This window comes from Lacerta agilis, chromosome 4, assembly GCF_009819535.1.
Source record: "Lacerta agilis isolate rLacAgi1 chromosome 4, rLacAgi1.pri, whole genome shotgun sequence".
Classification (NCBI taxonomy): Eukaryota; Metazoa; Chordata; class Lepidosauria; order Squamata; family Lacertidae; genus Lacerta; species Lacerta agilis.
The window spans coordinates 4,965,258-4,983,324 of record NC_046315.1 but is presented as its reverse complement, the minus strand read 5'-3'; the positions used below and the strand labels follow the sequence as shown (position 1 = coordinate 4,983,324).

Below are 18,067 nucleotides of genomic sequence, written 5' to 3'. Positions count from 1 at the left end.
CATATTTGGTATTAGAAGGCACACCATTCCTTATTTGGTCTTTGGAGTTCTCTCTGTATGTTAATGTTTAACCTAGCTGTGAGTTTTCAATAAAAGGAGCCCCCGAGAATGCCTCGTGGTGGCCTTCCCTTCACATCCTGTTCATTGCGTCAGTTAATTTCCCACAATCAACAATATCTAATATTAGTTTTAATATCTAATATTTCACAACAACACCACTCCTTCTTCACTAGACTTTTTGGTTTATGCCTTACTATATCTGTCAATTTAGCTAACTCCAAGTATTCACATAATTTACACAACCATTATTCTCTGGTATGTTTTCCTTTCCAATATTTCGCTACCAATATTTTTGCCGCAGATGTCGCGTATAGAAATATTTTAATATAGGAATGCTTCTGGACTTTTACTATAATTAATTCTTAATATTTTCTTTAATTCTTCATGGATCATGCCCCCAAATTTCCCAGTCTCTGGGCATGTCCACCACATATGGTAATTCTTGGAGTAATGTAAGAATGTCCACAACCAGTTGCAGGAACTGTTAGGACCACAGCAGAAGCTTTGGTTGCCAATTGTCGGCTAGACAGTATGAAGCAGGAACCAAGACGCTGCCACTAGTAACTGGCTTAAACAATACGACGTTTATTATGTACAGTATATACAGACATGGATCTTAGGAAAACAACAAAACTTTTTCTCTCAAACTCCTCTCTAACTCTTTTATTGCATTTTATTGATTTTAACAATTTTAAGCACATTACATAGTTAAATTTTTCATCCTCCTCCCCCTCCCACTGGGGGAAGCAATTAACTAAACCCCTGTCACCCCCTAGATGTTGAAGTGCCAATCAAACTTCAGTTTTGAGATCTATAAATTCCAATTAGCAGTACTGGCTATAGTTCAGATTCTGGGGCAGTGCTTTTGGCAAGCAGAGGGGGTAACAGGGACAGCCTACTTTCCCTTTAAAGCAAACTTTCAGCTGTTTTTCGACTACAACTCCCATCATCCCTAGCTAGCATGACCAATGGGAAGGGATGATGTGAACTGTAGTCCGGGAGCTACTGGGGACCCAAGTTTGGGAAACCCTGCTTTAAAGCAACTTTTGCACTTGGCCCGCAAAGATGGGACCTGACCATGTTTGCATTTTCTTGAATTTTGTTTTCTTCATGGCCTTTGTGTGTTTTTGTTTTTTTAAGAGGGCAAATTGAAAGACAAATTGTTGGGCAAGTTGTAGAAGAATAAAAGGTTGCATTTGAAAATAAAAAAGCACAAAAAACTGGGTCGTGGCCTCCTCAAATATGTTATTCGAAGGGGAAAAGACCCCTAGGCCTTTAAGAGTTGGCACCTATTCCCTACACCCACAGGTCTCAGGATGCTCACAAATAAAAGCACAATATAAAAACACAACACACCACATTTAAAAAGGGCATTAGATGTCAATCAGCCAAATGTCTGGTTAAAAAGGTGCGGGTTTGCCTGGCTCTTAAATCTGTATAATGGTTTTTCTGACCTTTGTATGAATTCTTTTATTGGAAGTGAGTTTGGAGCTCTGACTGAAGCTCTTTCCACATTACACGCACTGATATGGTTTCTCCCCTGTATGAATTATTTGATGGGAAGTGAGAGAGGAGCTCTGACTGAAGCTCTTTCCACATTCAAAGCACTGATAATGGTTTCTCCCCTGTATGAATTCTCTGATGCTTAGTGAGAGGGGAGCTATCAGTGAAGCTCTTTCCACATTCCACGCACTGATAGGGTTTCTCCCCTGCATGAATTCTTTGATGGGAAGTGAGACGGTGGCTGTGACTGAAGCTCTTTCCACATTCAAAGCACTGATAGGGTTTCTCCCCTGTATGAATTCTTTGATGGGAAGTGAGACTGTGGCTGCGACTGAAGCTCTTTCCACATTCAAAGCACTGATAGGGTTTCTCGCCTGTATGAATTCTTTGATGGGAAGTTAGATTGTAGCTCTTCGTGAAGCTCCTTCCACATTCCACACACTGATAGGGTTTCTCCCCTGTATGAATTCTTTGATGGGAAGTGAGACTCACTTTCTTACTGAAGCTCTTTCCACATTCCATGCACTGATAGGGTTTCTCCCCTGTATGAATTCTTTTATGGAAAGTGAGATGGGCGCTCTGACTGAAGCTCTTTCCACATTCCACACACTGATAGGGTTTCTCCCCTGTATGAATTATTTGATGGGAAGTGAGACTCTGGCTGCGACTGAAGCTCTTTCCACATTCGAAGCACTGATAGGGTTTCTCCCCTGTATGAATTCTTTGATGGGAAGTGAGAGAGGAGCTATCCGTGAAGCTGTTTCCACATTCAAAGCACTGATAGGGTTTCTCCCCTGTATGAATTCTTTGATGGGAAGTGAGACTGTGGCTGCGACTGAAGCTCTTTCCACATTCAAAGCACTGATAGCGTTTCTCCCCTGTATGAATTCTCTGATGCTTAGTGAGAGAGGAGCTGTAAGTGAAACTCTTTCCACATTCCATACACTGATAGGGTTTCTCCCCTGTATGAATTATTTGATCGGAAGTGAGACTGTGGCTGTGACTGAAGCTCTTTCCACTTTCAAAGCACTGATAGGGTTTCTCCCCTGTATGAATTCTTTGATGGGAAGTGAGACTGTGGCTGCGACTGAAGCTCTTTCCACATTCAAAGCACTGATAGGGTTTCTCGCCTGTATGAATTCTTTGATGGGAAGTGAGAGAGGAGCTCTGACTGAAGCTCTTTCCACATTCAAAGCACTGATAGGGTTTCTCGCCTGTATGAATTCTTTGATGGGAAGTTAGATTGTAGCTCTTCCTGAAGCTCTTTCCACATTCCACACACTGATAGGGTTTCTCCCCTGTATGAATTCTTTGATGGGAAGTGAGACTCACTTTCTTACTGAAGCTCTTTCCACATTCGAAGCACCGATGGGGCTTCTCCCCTGTATGAATTCTTTGATGGGAATTGAGATGGGAGCTCTGACTGAAGTTCTTTCCACATTCCATGCAGTGGTAGAGTTTCTTTCCAATTAGATTTTGTTGATGGGAAGATGTGGAATGGGAGCCCTGACTGCAGCTTTCTCCACACTCCAAATTTTTACGTGGCTTATCCTCTCTGGGGATTTTGTCGTGGTCACCTTTGTTCTCGATTTCTGATTCATCACAATCTGTAGTGGAAACAAAAAGGGATTGGAGCCTCAGGAACAAATGGAAAAGAACTGAAAGGAGTTGGGTGTGTGTTCATTACCTGTGTTGTTTGTCATTAACCAACATATTTAGTATTAATATTGTTGCTTTCTTTGATATAAAGTAGTGGTCAAGATTCTGGAAGACTTGGAAAAAAGTACATTTCAGAGGTTTGATGGCTCGTAAAACCACTTCTTTTGGAGTAATATCATAAAATTATATATCAATGGAAAGATAATTTAATCAAGAATGTAATCCAACAAAGTCTGTTCAATTACCCATATTCTATCAAACATTATAGCCAAATAACCAGAAAAAGGAAGCACAACTTGCTCAGGTTGACTTTTGTCAGTGTGTTATGTGATTGTTATCAAGTTGGTTGGTTTTTTGTGTTCTTTCATTTAGTGAGTTTGTAAAACATAAGAAAATTTTAAAAATGGCACAAAGAGTTGACTGGTCACCGAGAAAGCGATGTAAAATAGTACAGTGATACCTCGGGTTAAGTACGCTTCAGGTTAAGAACCCCACTTAAGAACAGAAATCGTGCTCTGGCGGTGCAGCGGCAGCAGGAGGTCCCATTAGCTAAAGTGGTGTTTCAGGTTAAGTACGCTTCAGGTTAAGAACGGACATCAAAAACGAATTAGGTACGTAACCAGAGGTACCACTGTACAATTAAGTGAACAAAGCTACAGTTATGAAAAAATTAGAAGCAAGATTGGGGAAAACTTAACAAAAGCTGGCATTCCTATATTTTTGAAGAGGCATAAGGAGACTCAGTCACTACAAAATCAGACTGGTAAAGAAAGGAAAAGGTTCACAAAGGAAAGTGATGATCGAAGAATGGAGAGACTGTCCCTACATGACAGAAGAAAATCATCTGGGTGTATACAAGATGACATGGTGAAATGTACCGGTAATATGAAGTTGAGTGCAAGGACTGGTCTAAATGTTAGAATTCTAAGGAAAAAGACATTGTTATCTCTCAAGCAAAGCTTGAAAGATTAAACCCATGTTAACTGGACAACGGAAGAATGGGACAGTGTTATTTGGAGCAATGAGACCCAAATCTCCTTGCTTAGTAGTGATGGCATGAAATAAGCCAGGAGATGAATCGGAGAAGATTTACATCCAACTTGCATTACACCGACCATGAATGATAGTGTGATGATCTGGGGTTGTATGGCAGCAAAAGGTGTGGGCAGAATTTGTGTCATTAATGGGAATGTAAATGCCCCCAAAATCCAGGAATGAAATACGTTCCGGTTAGGTGCCGGTCAATGGCGGACGGGAGTCCGACGGCTCCGTCCTCCGCTAGGCTTTAGGGACTTCCGTGCCTGCGCCACGGGTCCCTTAAAGCCACGGGAAGAGCGTCCCGTGGACCTGAGCTTCGTGGGTCCCAGACGTGCCGTCTCCGTTCCCGATTGACCCTCGTAAGGGGGAAAATCGGGCGAGCGGAGCGCCGGCACGGGACTGAAGAAGCATCTGCCTGCGGAGGATCAAAGCAGCGATCCCGCCAGACTCGAGCACCCGGCACTTCCTGCATAGAAATCTCCGAAGAAACTCTGTAAGTTAAAGAATTGGATTATTTTTACAAGTTTAAAGAGCACTACTTGCAGAGGAAACTGCAAAAGGAAGCCTGTTCCCTTTGTACTGTTTGCGCGAGCTTGGTAGCGCTAAAAGATCAAAGCCGCGACTAACGGAAAAGTTTTGCGAACTCTGCCAAACTTCTTAAAAGTGGTTTAAAAGTTGCTTAAAGTTTGTTTTAAGACTTAAAAACAGTTGATATGGCAAAAGAAGACGCCCCTCACCCTCTGGATTAGGATTCCGGGTCAGTAGCGGGCTGTGATATATTGTTGCCATTTTTTCTTTGTTGGTGTCTCAGTGACTGTTTACCAGTGGAGACATTTTGACTTCTTTGTAACCAGATACAAGCTACTTTATAAACTTTGGTGGTAACACTGCAAGCCAAGAATTGTTACTGACTTGGGCTACATGAAGGTGAACCCTTCTTGGCTTTAAGGAATTTATACTTTGGAATTTAAACTCTTTGCCTAAAAGTTGGACTCTTGGGACTGGTGTGGGCTCCTGGCTCAGCAGTCTCTTTGTTCTCAGAACTGATCTGCTGGCCACCTGGTGTTTACTTTTGGGACTGTTGGCCTTCTACTGTGAATGTCTGAGATTGTTACCACAGCAACTGGAGTGACCTTGAGATTACAGTTGCAGAGCCCACAGGGAATGGAAACTAGATCTAAAGGAACTGGCTCTGAGAAGAGAAAAGGCTCTGTTTCCCTAACTCTACAGGAACAAATGGAGAAATTGGTTGCTAGTGTGGCAGAAATTGCAGCAGGACTGAAAAGCGTTACTGATGGGCTGAAGCAAACACAAGATCAAGTCTCATCAGGAAATACAGCAGTGAATTCAGCGATAGAAAAACTTCAAGCGGATATAAAAGCTGATATTAAAAATTCTACGCAGACCCTAGAAAAATCAATTGGGCAAATTGAGGAGAATGTAAAGAAGAACAGAGAAGAGATCAACAGGATTGGGCAAGAGGTGACCACCTTGAAAAAGGACTCAGAGGAAATTAAAGTGGTTAAGGAAAAAATAAAAAAGGTGGAGGAAAAATTGGACAATTTAGATTTGGAACAGATAGAGAATATTGGAACACGACAGAGGTCTGTGGAAGAGTCCCTTGCGTTTCTGCAACTACATCAAAGAGAGGGCAACATCCGCCTAAGAAATCTTCCAGAAGTGGAAGGGGAAGACCTAAAAGATTACATAGTGAAGTTATTTTCAGGATTTTGGGAGATAGAAGAAATCAACGTCTCAGCGCGCATAGTGAAGGCCTTCAGATTTGGTCCAAGAGGTTCCAGAGGAAAGAAAAGTAACAAAACAGTCAGCGACTGTTTGATTGTGTGCCACGATCGACACGATAGGGACTTCTTTCTGGACTGGCATTATAGAAACAACCTGGTGGTAGAGCAGAATAAAGTAATTTTTTATAAGGATATCCCCAGATTTTTCCTTGACAAAAGAGTTCCTTACAACGATTTGGCAACTGAGCTTAGAAAAAGGAAAATCCCCTTCAGTTGGGAATTTCCAGAAGGCCTGGCATTCACGTTTGAAGGAAAAAAGATAAGAATAAGGTCCCTGGCGGAGAAACAGAAGTTCTTGGACAAGCATCTGGAACAATTTAAAGGCACACCACTCGACCCAGCACAATTCTACAGGTTTCCAGAGGTATTCCCACCACCGCCGGGACCACCACCAATTCTACCAAGTTCAGGCAAGGATCCAGAGGAAGACAAGAAAGGAGAAGCAACTGGAGGAGAAGACTAGAGAAAGGAAAATGGCGCTCAAGTTAATGACATGGAATGTCCGGGGATTGAACCAGAGACCAAAGAGACGCAGAGTGTTTTACAGCATAGAAAAGAAGAATTTGGATATAATATGTTTACAGGAAACCCACATAGCCCGACGTCACAGAAGATTATTACAGAATAAAAAATTAGGCCAAGAGTTTATATCATCGGATAAGGTCAAGAAGAGAGGAGTAGTGATATACGCAAAGGAGAAATATAGCCCAAGACAGCTCTTTAAAGATGAAGAAGGGAGATATATCGCAATTGAAATTAACATACAAGGCGAAAAATTCTTGATTCTGGGACTTTATGCACCAAATGATGGAAAGTCAATCTTTTACAAGAAAATACATGACTTGCTGTTGGACTATTTGGATTACAAATTAGTTTGCCTCGGAGATTTTAACGGTGCAGTTTCCACATTAATGGACAGATCTCAAAGAACTAAATTAACGAATGATGGGAAACTCCCAAAGACCTTTTTCGAAATGGTGGACAATTTGAATTTGGTGGATTCTTGGAGATTAAAAAATCCCACAGATACAGAGGCAACATACTTCAGCGAACCTCAGCAGTCATGGTCGAGGATAGATTATATTTGGATCTCGAATGAATTGGCTCCAAAAATACAAAAGGCAGAAATTGGCCCCAAAACTCTTTCAGACCACAATCCTGTACAGCTAAATTTAAAAATGATTTCCAAGGATTCTTTTAGATGGAGAATGGATGACGCTTTGATGAGAAACACCAAGCTAGTGGAAAGAGCGGCGAAAAAGATGAAAGAATATTTTCAGATAAATTGGAGCCCCGAAGTGGAGAAAAGAATTGCTTGGGATGCAAGTAAAGCTGTAATGAGAGGATTTCTCATTAGTGAAAAAGCAAAAAAGAAGAGACAACAAAATGCAGAGATGGAGAGATTGTTGAAATTAATCAAAGAAAAGGAAAAAGAACTAAGAGGTCATCCCAGATGCGTTAAAATTCAAAAAGAAATTAAATACTTGCAATCCCAATATGCCAATATAATGAACCAGGATATTGAATGGAAAGTGAAAATGATGAAGCAAAGAACATTCGAATCGGCTAATAAATGTGGAAAATTACTAGCTTGGCAATTGAAGAAAAGACAAAAGGTAAATGTCATCAATACCTTGGTAGTAAATGGAAAAAACGTGGAGAAACCAGAGGAAATCAGATGGTGTTTTCAAAGATTTTATAAGCAACTGTACAAGGAGGAGAAGATAGATGAAGCAGAAATAGACCGATTTCTGGAAAAAAACGGATTGCAAAAGGTCCCAGAGGAAAAATTAGATACTCTCAACCACCCAATAACGACGCAGGAAATAGAAGATGCAATAAACAACATGCAATTGGGGAAGGCTCCAGGACCGGATGGATTAACAGCAAAATATTATAAGACATTGAAAGACTGGCTATCGCAGCCACTAAGAGAAGTTTGCAACAAGATACTAGAAGGAGATAGGGCACCAGAGACGTGGAAGGAAGCCTTTATCACACTGATTCCAAAACCAGATATGGATGTGACGCAAATGAAAAATTATCGTCCAATATCCCTTTTGAATGTGGACTATAAGATTTTTGCAAATATATTGGCTACAAGGCTGAAAAGAGTGTTGAAAGATTATATACATAGAGACCAAGCAGGTTTCTTGCCAGGAAGACAAATTAGCAATAATACGAGAATTATTGTGGACATTTTAGAAAAACTGGAGAGAAACATAAATACAGATGCGGCACTATTGTTTGTCGATGCAGAGAAAGCATTTGATAAAGTTTCTTGGACATTTATGAAAAAGAATTTGGAAAGGATGGGAGTTGGTGAAAAGTTTTTGAATGGAATTAATGCCATCTATACAGAACAAAGAGCTAAAGTAATTGTAAACAGTGTGATATCGGAGGAGTTTGAAGTTGAAAAGGGAACAAGACAAGGGTGCCCTATCTCCCCTTTACTTTTTATCACGGTCCTGGAAGTCCTCCTAAACATGATACGAAAGGACAAACAGATAAAAGGAATCCGTGTGGGAGAGAAGGAATACAAACTACGCGCCTTTGCAGACGATTTGATGCTATCCCTGCAGGAACCGGAAAGCAGTGTCCCCAGAGCCTTGGAAATAATCGAACAATTTGGTCTTGTAGCTGGTTTCAAATTAAACAAGCAGAAAACCAAAGTTTTAGGAAAAAATATGAGTGCAGAACAAATCCAAAGATTACAGGAAGGCACTGGCCTCAATTTTGTCAAAACAGTAAAATATCTAGGTATCAATCTTACAACCAAGAATCTGAACCTGTACAAGGACAACTATGAAAGACTGTGGATGGAAATAAAGAAAGACATGGAGATATGGACTAGATTGAAATTGTCGTTAATGGGAAGAATTGCCGTGATAAAAATGAATGTCCTACCAAGGATGCTGTTTTTATTCCAAGCCATACCAATTCTGGACAAACTGGATTGTTTTAAGAAATGGCAAAAGGACTTATCAAGGTTTGTATGGCAGGGCAAAAAGCCAAGAATCAAGTTTAAGATTTTAACAGACTCTAAAGATAGAGGAGGCTTTGCCCTGCCGGACTTAAGACTATACTTTGAAGCAGCGGCCTTTTGCTGGCTAAAGGATTGGTTCAAACTAGAGAATGTTGATGTATTGGACTTGGAAGGATATGATAATATGTTCGGTTGGCATGCATACCTGTGGTATGACAAGGCTAAGATCCACAGAACTTTTAAGACGCATATAGTTAGAAAATCCTTGTACCAGGTCTGGATTAGATATAAAGACTTGTTAGAGAGAAAGACCCCTAGATGGATCTCTCCAGTGGAGGCCAAGGCCTATAAGAGACCGAACATGTCTGCAAACTGGTTAAGATACATGGACATATTGCAGCAGGAAGGGGACTCTTTTAAGCTAAAAAGCTACGATCAAGTGAAAAGCCAGGTCCCCGACTGGCTGCACTATCATCAGGTGTATGAAACATTCAAAATGGACAAAAAAGTTGGTTTTCAAGTAGAAAAATCAAAACTGGAAACAGAACTGATAGAATCGAACTTTAAAAACCTTTCCAAAATGTATAATCTTTTGCTAGAGTGGCATACGAAAGATGAACTGGTTAAATCATCAATGATAGAGTGGGCGAAAGATGTAGGACATAATATTATGATGGATGACTGGGAGAGATTGTGGCAAAAAGGTATTAAATTCACTGCTTGTCATAGTTTAAGAGAAAATATAATGAAAATGGTTTACAGATGGTATTTGACACCAGTTAAGATAGCAAAGATGAATACCAAAATGTCAGATGTATGTTGGAAATGTAAACATGCGAAAGGTACCTTTTTTCATATGTGGTGGTTGTGCCCAGTGGTAAATGCTTTCTGGGATAAGATTTACAACGAACTCAAGAAGGTAATGAAGGTTACCTTTTGTAAGAAACCAGAGGCATTTCTCCTGAGCATAACTAATGAAGAGATACCCAGTCAGGATAGAGTGTTTTTTATGTATGCCACAACAGCAGCGAGAATTTTATTGGCAAGAACATGGAAAGGTGAAGAGATACCAACGGTGGAAGAATGGCAGATGAAGATGATGGAATATATGGAACTCGCAGAACTGACCGCCAGAATCCGGGACCAGAGGGAGGAGAAGGTGCCACGAGATTGGAAGAAATTTAAAGACTATTTGGTTAAATCAGTAAAATTGAATATTTGAGCAGAATTAAATAGAATAGCGGCTTTAGTAGGTATATGTTAGATAAAATTGTCAGTAAGATATTTTTGTGTGAAAGATTCAATTGTTAGAAAATATGTTAAGATTTGGTGTTTAAGTTAAGATATGATTAAGTAAAGTAAAGCACATTAAAAATTGAGCAAATGTGAACAGAATAAGATACAAAGCTACCTAGAAGGTATATATGATTTTGAAGACAGTGGAGGGAATGGGGGAAGTCCCCCAAAATAGAGAAGATAGAAACAAGAAAAATAAGAGGATAAGTGTTAGTTTAAAGGTTTGTATATGTCTCTTTTTATTGTAATTGTTTGATTGTGTTTTTGTGTTGTGTTTATGCATTGTATTGTTAATGTTGTTGTTTATGTTATGTTTTTTTTATTTGTCTTAATAGAAAATAATAAAATCTTATTAAAAAAAAAAAAGAAATACTTGAGCCGAAACTGAAGCCTTCCGCAGGTGATCTTTTCCCAGATACTGAAGCATTTATATACAGTATATGTGTGTAGATTTATTTATTTATTCATTTGCCCTCTCAATAGGATTCAGCTCCATGTCATGTTGCTGCTGTGTGCGGAAGGTGCTTTCAAGATAATCCTATTCCACTGCTGGAATGGCCTGGGAATAGCCCAAACTTTAACCCAATCGATAATCTATGGAGCCAACTAAAGAAACTTGTTAGTCAGAAGCAACCCAGCAATAAAGCCCAATTAACAGAGGCAATAATTCAGTCTTGGTTCCACATTATTACAGCTGCAGAACTAAAAATTTGGTTCACTTCACAGGAAGGCGTTGTAAGGCTGTAATTAAAGCTAAGAGCCAGTGTGGTGTAGTGGTTAAGGGCGGTAGACTCATAATCTAGTGAACAGGGTTCATGTTTCCTTTCCTCCACATGCAGCTGCTGGGTGACTCTGGGCTGCTAGTCTCTCAGCCCCACTCACCTCACAGAGTGTTTGTTGTAGGAGAAGAAGGGAAAGGAGAGTGTTAGCCACTTTGAGACTCCTTCGGGTATTGATAAAGCGGGATGTAAAATCCAAACTCTTCTCTTCTTGTAAAGGTTACCAATGGTTACCAAAGGTTTCACGTTTTTATTTGATGATTGCTGTTCTAATAAATACTCCATCATAAAAGTTACTGCATTACATTCTTCATTAAATTATCTTTCCATATATATATTATTTTATGGTATTACTCCACACAAAAGTGGTATTATGAGCCATCAAACCTCATAAATACACTTTTCACAAAAGGTTTTCCCCATTTTGGCCACTAGTATAAGTTGTTCATTTTAAAGTTAATGTTCTTTTTATATGGGATCAGATTATTATTATTTATGTTTCATGTTTATATATGTGTTGGAAGCCGACCAGAGTGGCTGGGGTAACCCAGCCAGATGGGCAGGGTATAAATAAAAATTAATATTATTACTACAGTGGTACCTCAATTTAAGAACAGTTCTGTTCTGGAAAAGTTTAAGTTTGTAAACTGAGGTTCCACTGTATTACTATGAAAACTTCCCGCGGGGGCAGGTTGAAAGACTGACCCCCAAGGCGGACGAAGCTTCCGTGCCCTCTGGCTTCTAGAGTCCAGGGGCACAATGTAATATGCGGTTGTTCACAGCTTGAAAACAACACACACAAGCCTTTTGGGCTAAGATCTACTTTATTGTAGATAAAGCAGAATGTCTCTGCGTAGCAGCTCATAATTCAGAGCTGTCTCTTAAAGCGTCTTGCATCTCCGATGCAAAACAGAAAGTAAAGTACATTTGTAAATTACAATGACATCACATGTGTGGGAGCTGGTATGCCCAGTGTAATTCCCACAGAGATGAAACATGACTCTTGAGTCTTGTGACCTTGCTGCAGCGTTCGCAGCTCGTCATGTCATAATATCACAACACTTTTTATATGGGATCAGATTAGTATTATTTATGTTTCATGTTTATATATGTGTTGGAAGCCGACCAGAGTGGCTAGGGTAACCCAGCCAGATGGGCAGGGTATAAATAAAAATTAATATTATTACTACAGTGGTACCTCAATTTAAGAACAGTTCTGTTCTGGAAAAGTTTAAGTTTGTAAACTGAGGTTCCACTGTATTACTATCATCAACATCATCATCATCATCATCATCATCCTCACTGCTACTACTACCTGAGATTCAATAAGCCTGGCTCTTCTCTGGGATGGATTTTGTTTGGCCCAGTCATGGCATCCCCTCCATCTCCAATGTCAGTCGTCTCTTTGATCAACCCAAGACTGACAGCAGCAAAAACAAAAACAGAACACCTGAAGCTACTGATCTGTCCTAACAATTCTGAAGCTGACATTTAAGATGGCCTAGGCAGCTCAGAGCAGCGCAATCGTGGTAGAAAAAGGAATAATTTGAGGAAGATTGTTCAAAGAAAAAAACTGTAATTTACTGTTTATTATGGGGGTGTTAGGATCCCAGGTGTTGTAGGAGGCGCTATTGAGCTCTCTGAAAATATATGAGGTTGGTCACAAAGAGGTATTTTTTGAATTTCCTGGCACATATGATGATCCCACAGGGAGCCTTACCAAGAGATGCCACGATCCCACGATTGTCCTCCATGACGTCCTTATGTAGAGCTCTCTGGTCAGGATCCAGCAACGCCCAGTCCTCGTCCATGAAACAAAGAGAAAGATCTTCCGGACTGTGGAGGCAACTGAAGGGATTTCTGTGAGATTAATCAACCTGGTTTCTGCTGCCTTCCAGTCAATGCATGAAGTCAGAACTGACTGACAAGGGAATCCTTTGTATCTTTTGAAAAATGGATGCTTGGCTCTAGTGGGGGTCCTCACCCAGGGGTCCTCAGGAGTTGCTCCCCACCCCCACCCCACTCCCCTGCTTCGGTCTCCTTTTCTTGCACTTGGACTCTCTGCTGCTGTCCATTCAGTATCCTGGGATGGGGTCCATTTTTCTTTGCTCTGAGGGACAGATATGTATCTGCCCAACCCCCTGAGGGCCAAGTGGGAGGTGCCAAAGACTTCTCCCTTGAAATTTAGTAACGTAATATTATTATTATTATTATTATTATTATTATTATTATTATTATTATAATATAAGAAAGCTTAACACACACACAGCCATTGGTGCCAAAATCCCTGGAGGCTCTGTGAGTAGCAGCATCTATTTCCGGCTGCTATTCCAGCAACAATCCCTTTGGGACAGAGAGGATGTGGTCCTGGGATGCCCTGCTGTGGGTGCGAGAGGATTGCTGCAGTGGCCTCCATGTGGAGCTGCCCTTGGAGACACTGGGAAACTGGTTTGCAATGCAGCAGCCAGACTATGGGCTGGGATCCCTCTCTTTATTCCTGCCCTTTCTCTCCCACTTTAACTTCTTTCCTCCAAGTGTTTTTTTTTGGGGGGGGTTAGGGGGCTAGTCCACCTCGTCCAGCTTTGGAAAACCATTCGCCCCCCCCAGGCACCCTCCCCTGCTGCAGCCCTGGGACCCCCACCGCTCGCCCCCCTACTGCACCCTCTGGGGGGAGAGAGAGAGAGGAGACTCACCAGATCCCAGGAAGGGAAAGCGATGCAGCCCTTGCAGGAGAGGACTGGGGAGGGAGGGGCCTTGGCTCTGGAGGACCTGGCCCCCTCTTGCTTCCTGTCCTCTCTAGGAAGGCAGCTCAGTTCACTTTAACCCTTGCAAACCCGAGTCCACCTAGCTCAGCTCTCTCTCGCTTAGCAGAACCTCAGATTTTTCTTATTTTTTATGGATTTAGGGGGGCTACGCCAATGCCCAGATATCCTTTTGGGGGTGAGGCTCTTGGTTGGACTCTGTGCATTTCGCTCCCTTGGCCAGAAACCGGAGGAACAGCTTGCGGGGGTAAGGGCTTTGCAGGAGGTAAGGAACCTCCTCCTCGAATTCAGGAGTGGAGAGATAGGAGGGGATCCGAGGGTCATCTAGTCCAACCCCCAGCAATGCAGGAATCTCAGCTGAAGCATCCATGGCAGATGGCCGTCCGATCTCTGCATAGAAACCTCCAAGGAAGGAGAGTCCACCCCCTCCCAAGGGAGACCCTTCCCCTGCCAAATTGCTCTTAGAATACTTTCTTATGTACGCTTTTTATGCTAATATACAAAAGTATGCCATTTTCCTTTCCAGAAATGCTTAATTGCTAATACAATGAAATGAAAATGGATGGTTGTTGTTATTATGTTTAGGGGAGCTTTTAATATTTCATGAACTATTGTATTTTAATATTTTGTTGGAAGCCGCCCAGAGTGGCTGGGATATAAATCATTGTTATTATTATTATTATTATTATTATTATTATTTCTTGAATTGATCAGGTGAGTGTTCTCCTTTTGAAAGAGGCAGGTGGAATCTCCATGGCTGCTAATAGCATAACGTTGAATGGTTAGTGAAATATGGGGAGCCCTAGAGCATCTGCTTGGCCTGCAGAATGTCCTATGCTCAAACTCTGACATCTCCTGCAATGGCTGGATGAAATCCCTGCCTGAAACTCTGGGGAGCTGCTGCCAGTCAGTGTAGAGCAGGGGTCCTCAAACTATGTCCTGTTGTTCAAATCCGCCAGAGTCGTGAAACTGGCCATCTCAGAAACTTCCAAGTGTCCGAGGCTGAAAGCATCTCGCCACCCACTCAGTCAGTCCCTGTGCTGCGCTGAGGTAAACGCCACAGGCATGGAGGCGGCTCCACCAATGAAAGGCCTGGGGGTTTCGCCCGGGGATGGGGTAGTATTTTGGTTTGAAGAGCTAAGTTGAGGTTGGCGGAGGAAGGCAGACTTGGGTCAATTCAGTTTCGTTAGGTAGACGTTTAATTTAAAGGTTGGAGAAGGAAGTATAGTCCTATTTCTGTGAGTGGCGCAGTGGTCTTTTCCCTTTTTTTTTTTTTTTAACAGAATTTATTGACATTTTCACAAAATAACACAAACCCAACCCCCACACCTACAAATATCAAAACAAATACAAATACACATAATGTCAGGATTCTTCTTCTTATCTGTATACCTTACTAAAAAAAAAATTCTAGTTCCAAATCTTGACGTTTGACTTCCCCCGCCTGTACACCTTCGGTTTTAAAACAATACACTATTTCCTTAACAACTTTTCTCTATAAAAATTTAGCATTACTTAAAAAAAAGGAAAAAACACCTTTATCATAATCTTTGCATTATAACCTAAAACTTAACCAGATATTCTTACAGCTAGACTTATTTCTTCTATCATTTATCATGCTGCTTTTAACTTAGATTCAATATCTCCTTACTTATTTAAAATAAACTTGTAATTAACAGACTTCACACTCCGATTTCGGATACCATGGCAGACCATCTATGTTATACTTTAATTGATTCAGCCCACTCCCCTTTTGTCCATTATCTTCTCCTGTCTTTCACCAGAACCGGATCTCCTATTGTATTCTTCTGAGTGTCCACAGATCCTGATTGCAACCACAACAAACCCTGCATCGAGCTCCAAGATGTTCGCCCTCTCCAATCTGAGTTTCTCCGTGTCTTTGTACCATACTTCTTCTTCTTGTAGAAATCTTAATTCTATGTCCCTCGACCCCGAGCTGCCACCTCGAAGTCTGGATATTAAAAATCTTTCCGTTCCAGGGTTACTGCCACCCCCTGAACTCGGCCCCTGTTCCAGACGGATTTGCTCAGCCATCTCAAACCATCCTTGCAGCACATCTTCCAACTCTTTGCAAAAGTCTGTTTCCATTGAATAAAACTTTCGAAAAGCCTCCTCTGTGGAAAACAAATTCTTTCCATTTATAATCGCACTCAAGGCTCTTAGTTTTCGATCAAGCAGTTCCAGTTGAAAGACAGTAAGCTTTTCCTCCTCCTCCCAGTCCTTCAGTGCCAACATAAATGCAAAGTCCAGCATCTTCGGGGGGAGGTGGGTATCAGATTGCATTTCCTGTCTTTTCCTTCCTTTGTCTGAATTTTTTCCTACGCAAGTCCGAAACGTCGCCATTTCTTCCAATGCCGGAGTATAAAGACCAAAACTTCAAATGAAGATATTTTTTCCTCAGTTAACCCCCAAAAGGAGATCTCAACAGACTCAACTTTCAAATTCCAAGTACTTTCAATTGATTGTTGTAGCAGCAGTCACTTAAAGAGTTAATTTCTTTCACCACCCGAAGGGAGAGAGGCGGGCTGCCTTTCTTCTCTTAATCCCAGAGCTTTCCCGGAATACAAAGAGTCAGTCAATTACTCACAGCTTCTGGTTTCTTAGCAACTCCTTAATGATAGGTAGAACAGAGACGCTCATCACGGACTTTGCCGCCGCATGTAAACATCCCGGTTGGGGCATTTCCCCTAAGGCCCGGCTCCGTGGTCCCTTCACCCCCACTCCCCCTTTACAGGGGGTGCGGGGGAAGGGTTCGGAGCACAATGGGCACAGCCGGGGAGCCCAGGGCACGGGACGCTCTTCCCGTGCCCCAACTGGAGCCCGCTATGCGGTAGCGGAGCTCCTGACCCCCGGGATGAACTGGGTGCCTCGCAGCCGAAGCAGCCCACGACCATCCATGATTGCGCCAGCCGCCGGAAGCCCGGTCTTTTCCCTCATGTGATTTACATGCTCTGAAATATGGGATCTGTTTTGATATTTAAATTTTGAAAGGATGGAGTGGAACCGGATATTGCCCATCTCGTGAGCCTGGGGAGCCACATTCTGGTTGAAGGAGGCCAGGATTAGCCCCCAAGGTCTGGGGTGTCCCTCCCTTGTAGTAGGACTTGGAATCCAGGAGAAAACTCTTGGAATAGCCTTACCAGGTGCTCAGAGATGGACTCACCTGTCCCCATGTCCTTCTCTTTGCAGATGTGCTGCAGTTGCACATCCCTCCCCCAGGGGTGAGTATTGGAGAGAACCAGAGCAGGGACTCAGACCTGCCCCTCATTGCCCCCCACTCTGCACTTTCAGATGTGGAGGAGCCCTCCATTCCAAGGAACTGACAGCCTGACTTTTGCCTTTCAGCTGCTGGAGGAAGATCAGCTGTACCTGCTGGAGGTGATTCAGAACTGCCAGGCAGCTCAGCTCAGGGGGCTCCGAACCCTGAAGTGCTCCAAGCAGGAGACAGTGATGGGTGGTGTGGGGGACCCCCAGGGGGAAGTGGGGGAGGTAGGGGCTTTGAGGAAGGGGTTGTCCGTCTGCCGGAGAGGAGGACCCTTGTAGGGAAATACCAAATCCCTGGTTTTGGAAATAAAGGTCTTGGGGTAATTAGAATCGTGGGTATCACTGTATAAGGGAGGATGCCTTTAAGGAATGTAAAAATGGGGGTGCCTTTAAGAAGATCTCGAGAGATATGTAAGTTTTGGCCTCAGAGAAGCACCCTGGCCTGACGAGAATGGGGTTGGGGCCAACTGGTGCTTGTTAGGCTGATGAGTAATTCAGGAGGTAACAGCCCAGACTCACAGCTGCCCTTTGATCATTGACAGCTGTGACTAACGATCTTAGGGCAGTAATTGGCCATTGGGGGTGGGCTAACCCCTTATCTAGGCTGGGCTGTGTCAAGGAGAGAGCGGCTGGGGGGAGACTTCAGAGCTTGGAGTCTGCCTACTGCAGGAACATCATCGCTGAAGAGCTGAGGCGTCGAAGGACTTTCCCTCCCCATCAACCATTATGTCCTGGGGGAGTGCTTGAGGACTTTTGCCAGCTCTTTCAGATGCTAAGCAGTTGAGTATCTATCCCTGCCGAGTAGGAGAGGGAACAAGCATGTGTATTGAGTCTAGTTAATTAGATGTTTTGTTGTTTTAAGTTTGTGCCTTGTTTTGTGAAAACTGTGCCTTT

General features: G+C 42.4%; 1 protein-coding gene, 1 long non-coding RNA gene and 1 pseudogene across 2 annotated transcripts in view; 1 reads left to right on the top strand and 2 right to left on the bottom strand.

Moving 5' to 3' along the window:
* Positions 1-18,067, top strand: part of LOC117045136 — a 506,969-nt gene that overhangs the window by 359,405 nt on the left and 129,497 nt on the right. The window contains 1 exon segment of the mRNA XM_033145927.1: positions 10,550-10,554. Coding sequence (XP_033001818.1) covers positions 10,550-10,554 — 5 coding nt within the window.
* LOC117045004 lies at positions 1,488-3,021 on the bottom strand (annotated as a pseudogene).
* Positions 3,105-12,945, bottom strand: LOC117045161. Its single transcript, XR_004426405.1, has 2 exons — positions 12,847-12,945; positions 3,105-3,170 (listed from the first exon to the last, which is right to left on the bottom strand). It is a non-coding gene; the product is annotated as an uncharacterized LOC117045161 (long non-coding RNA).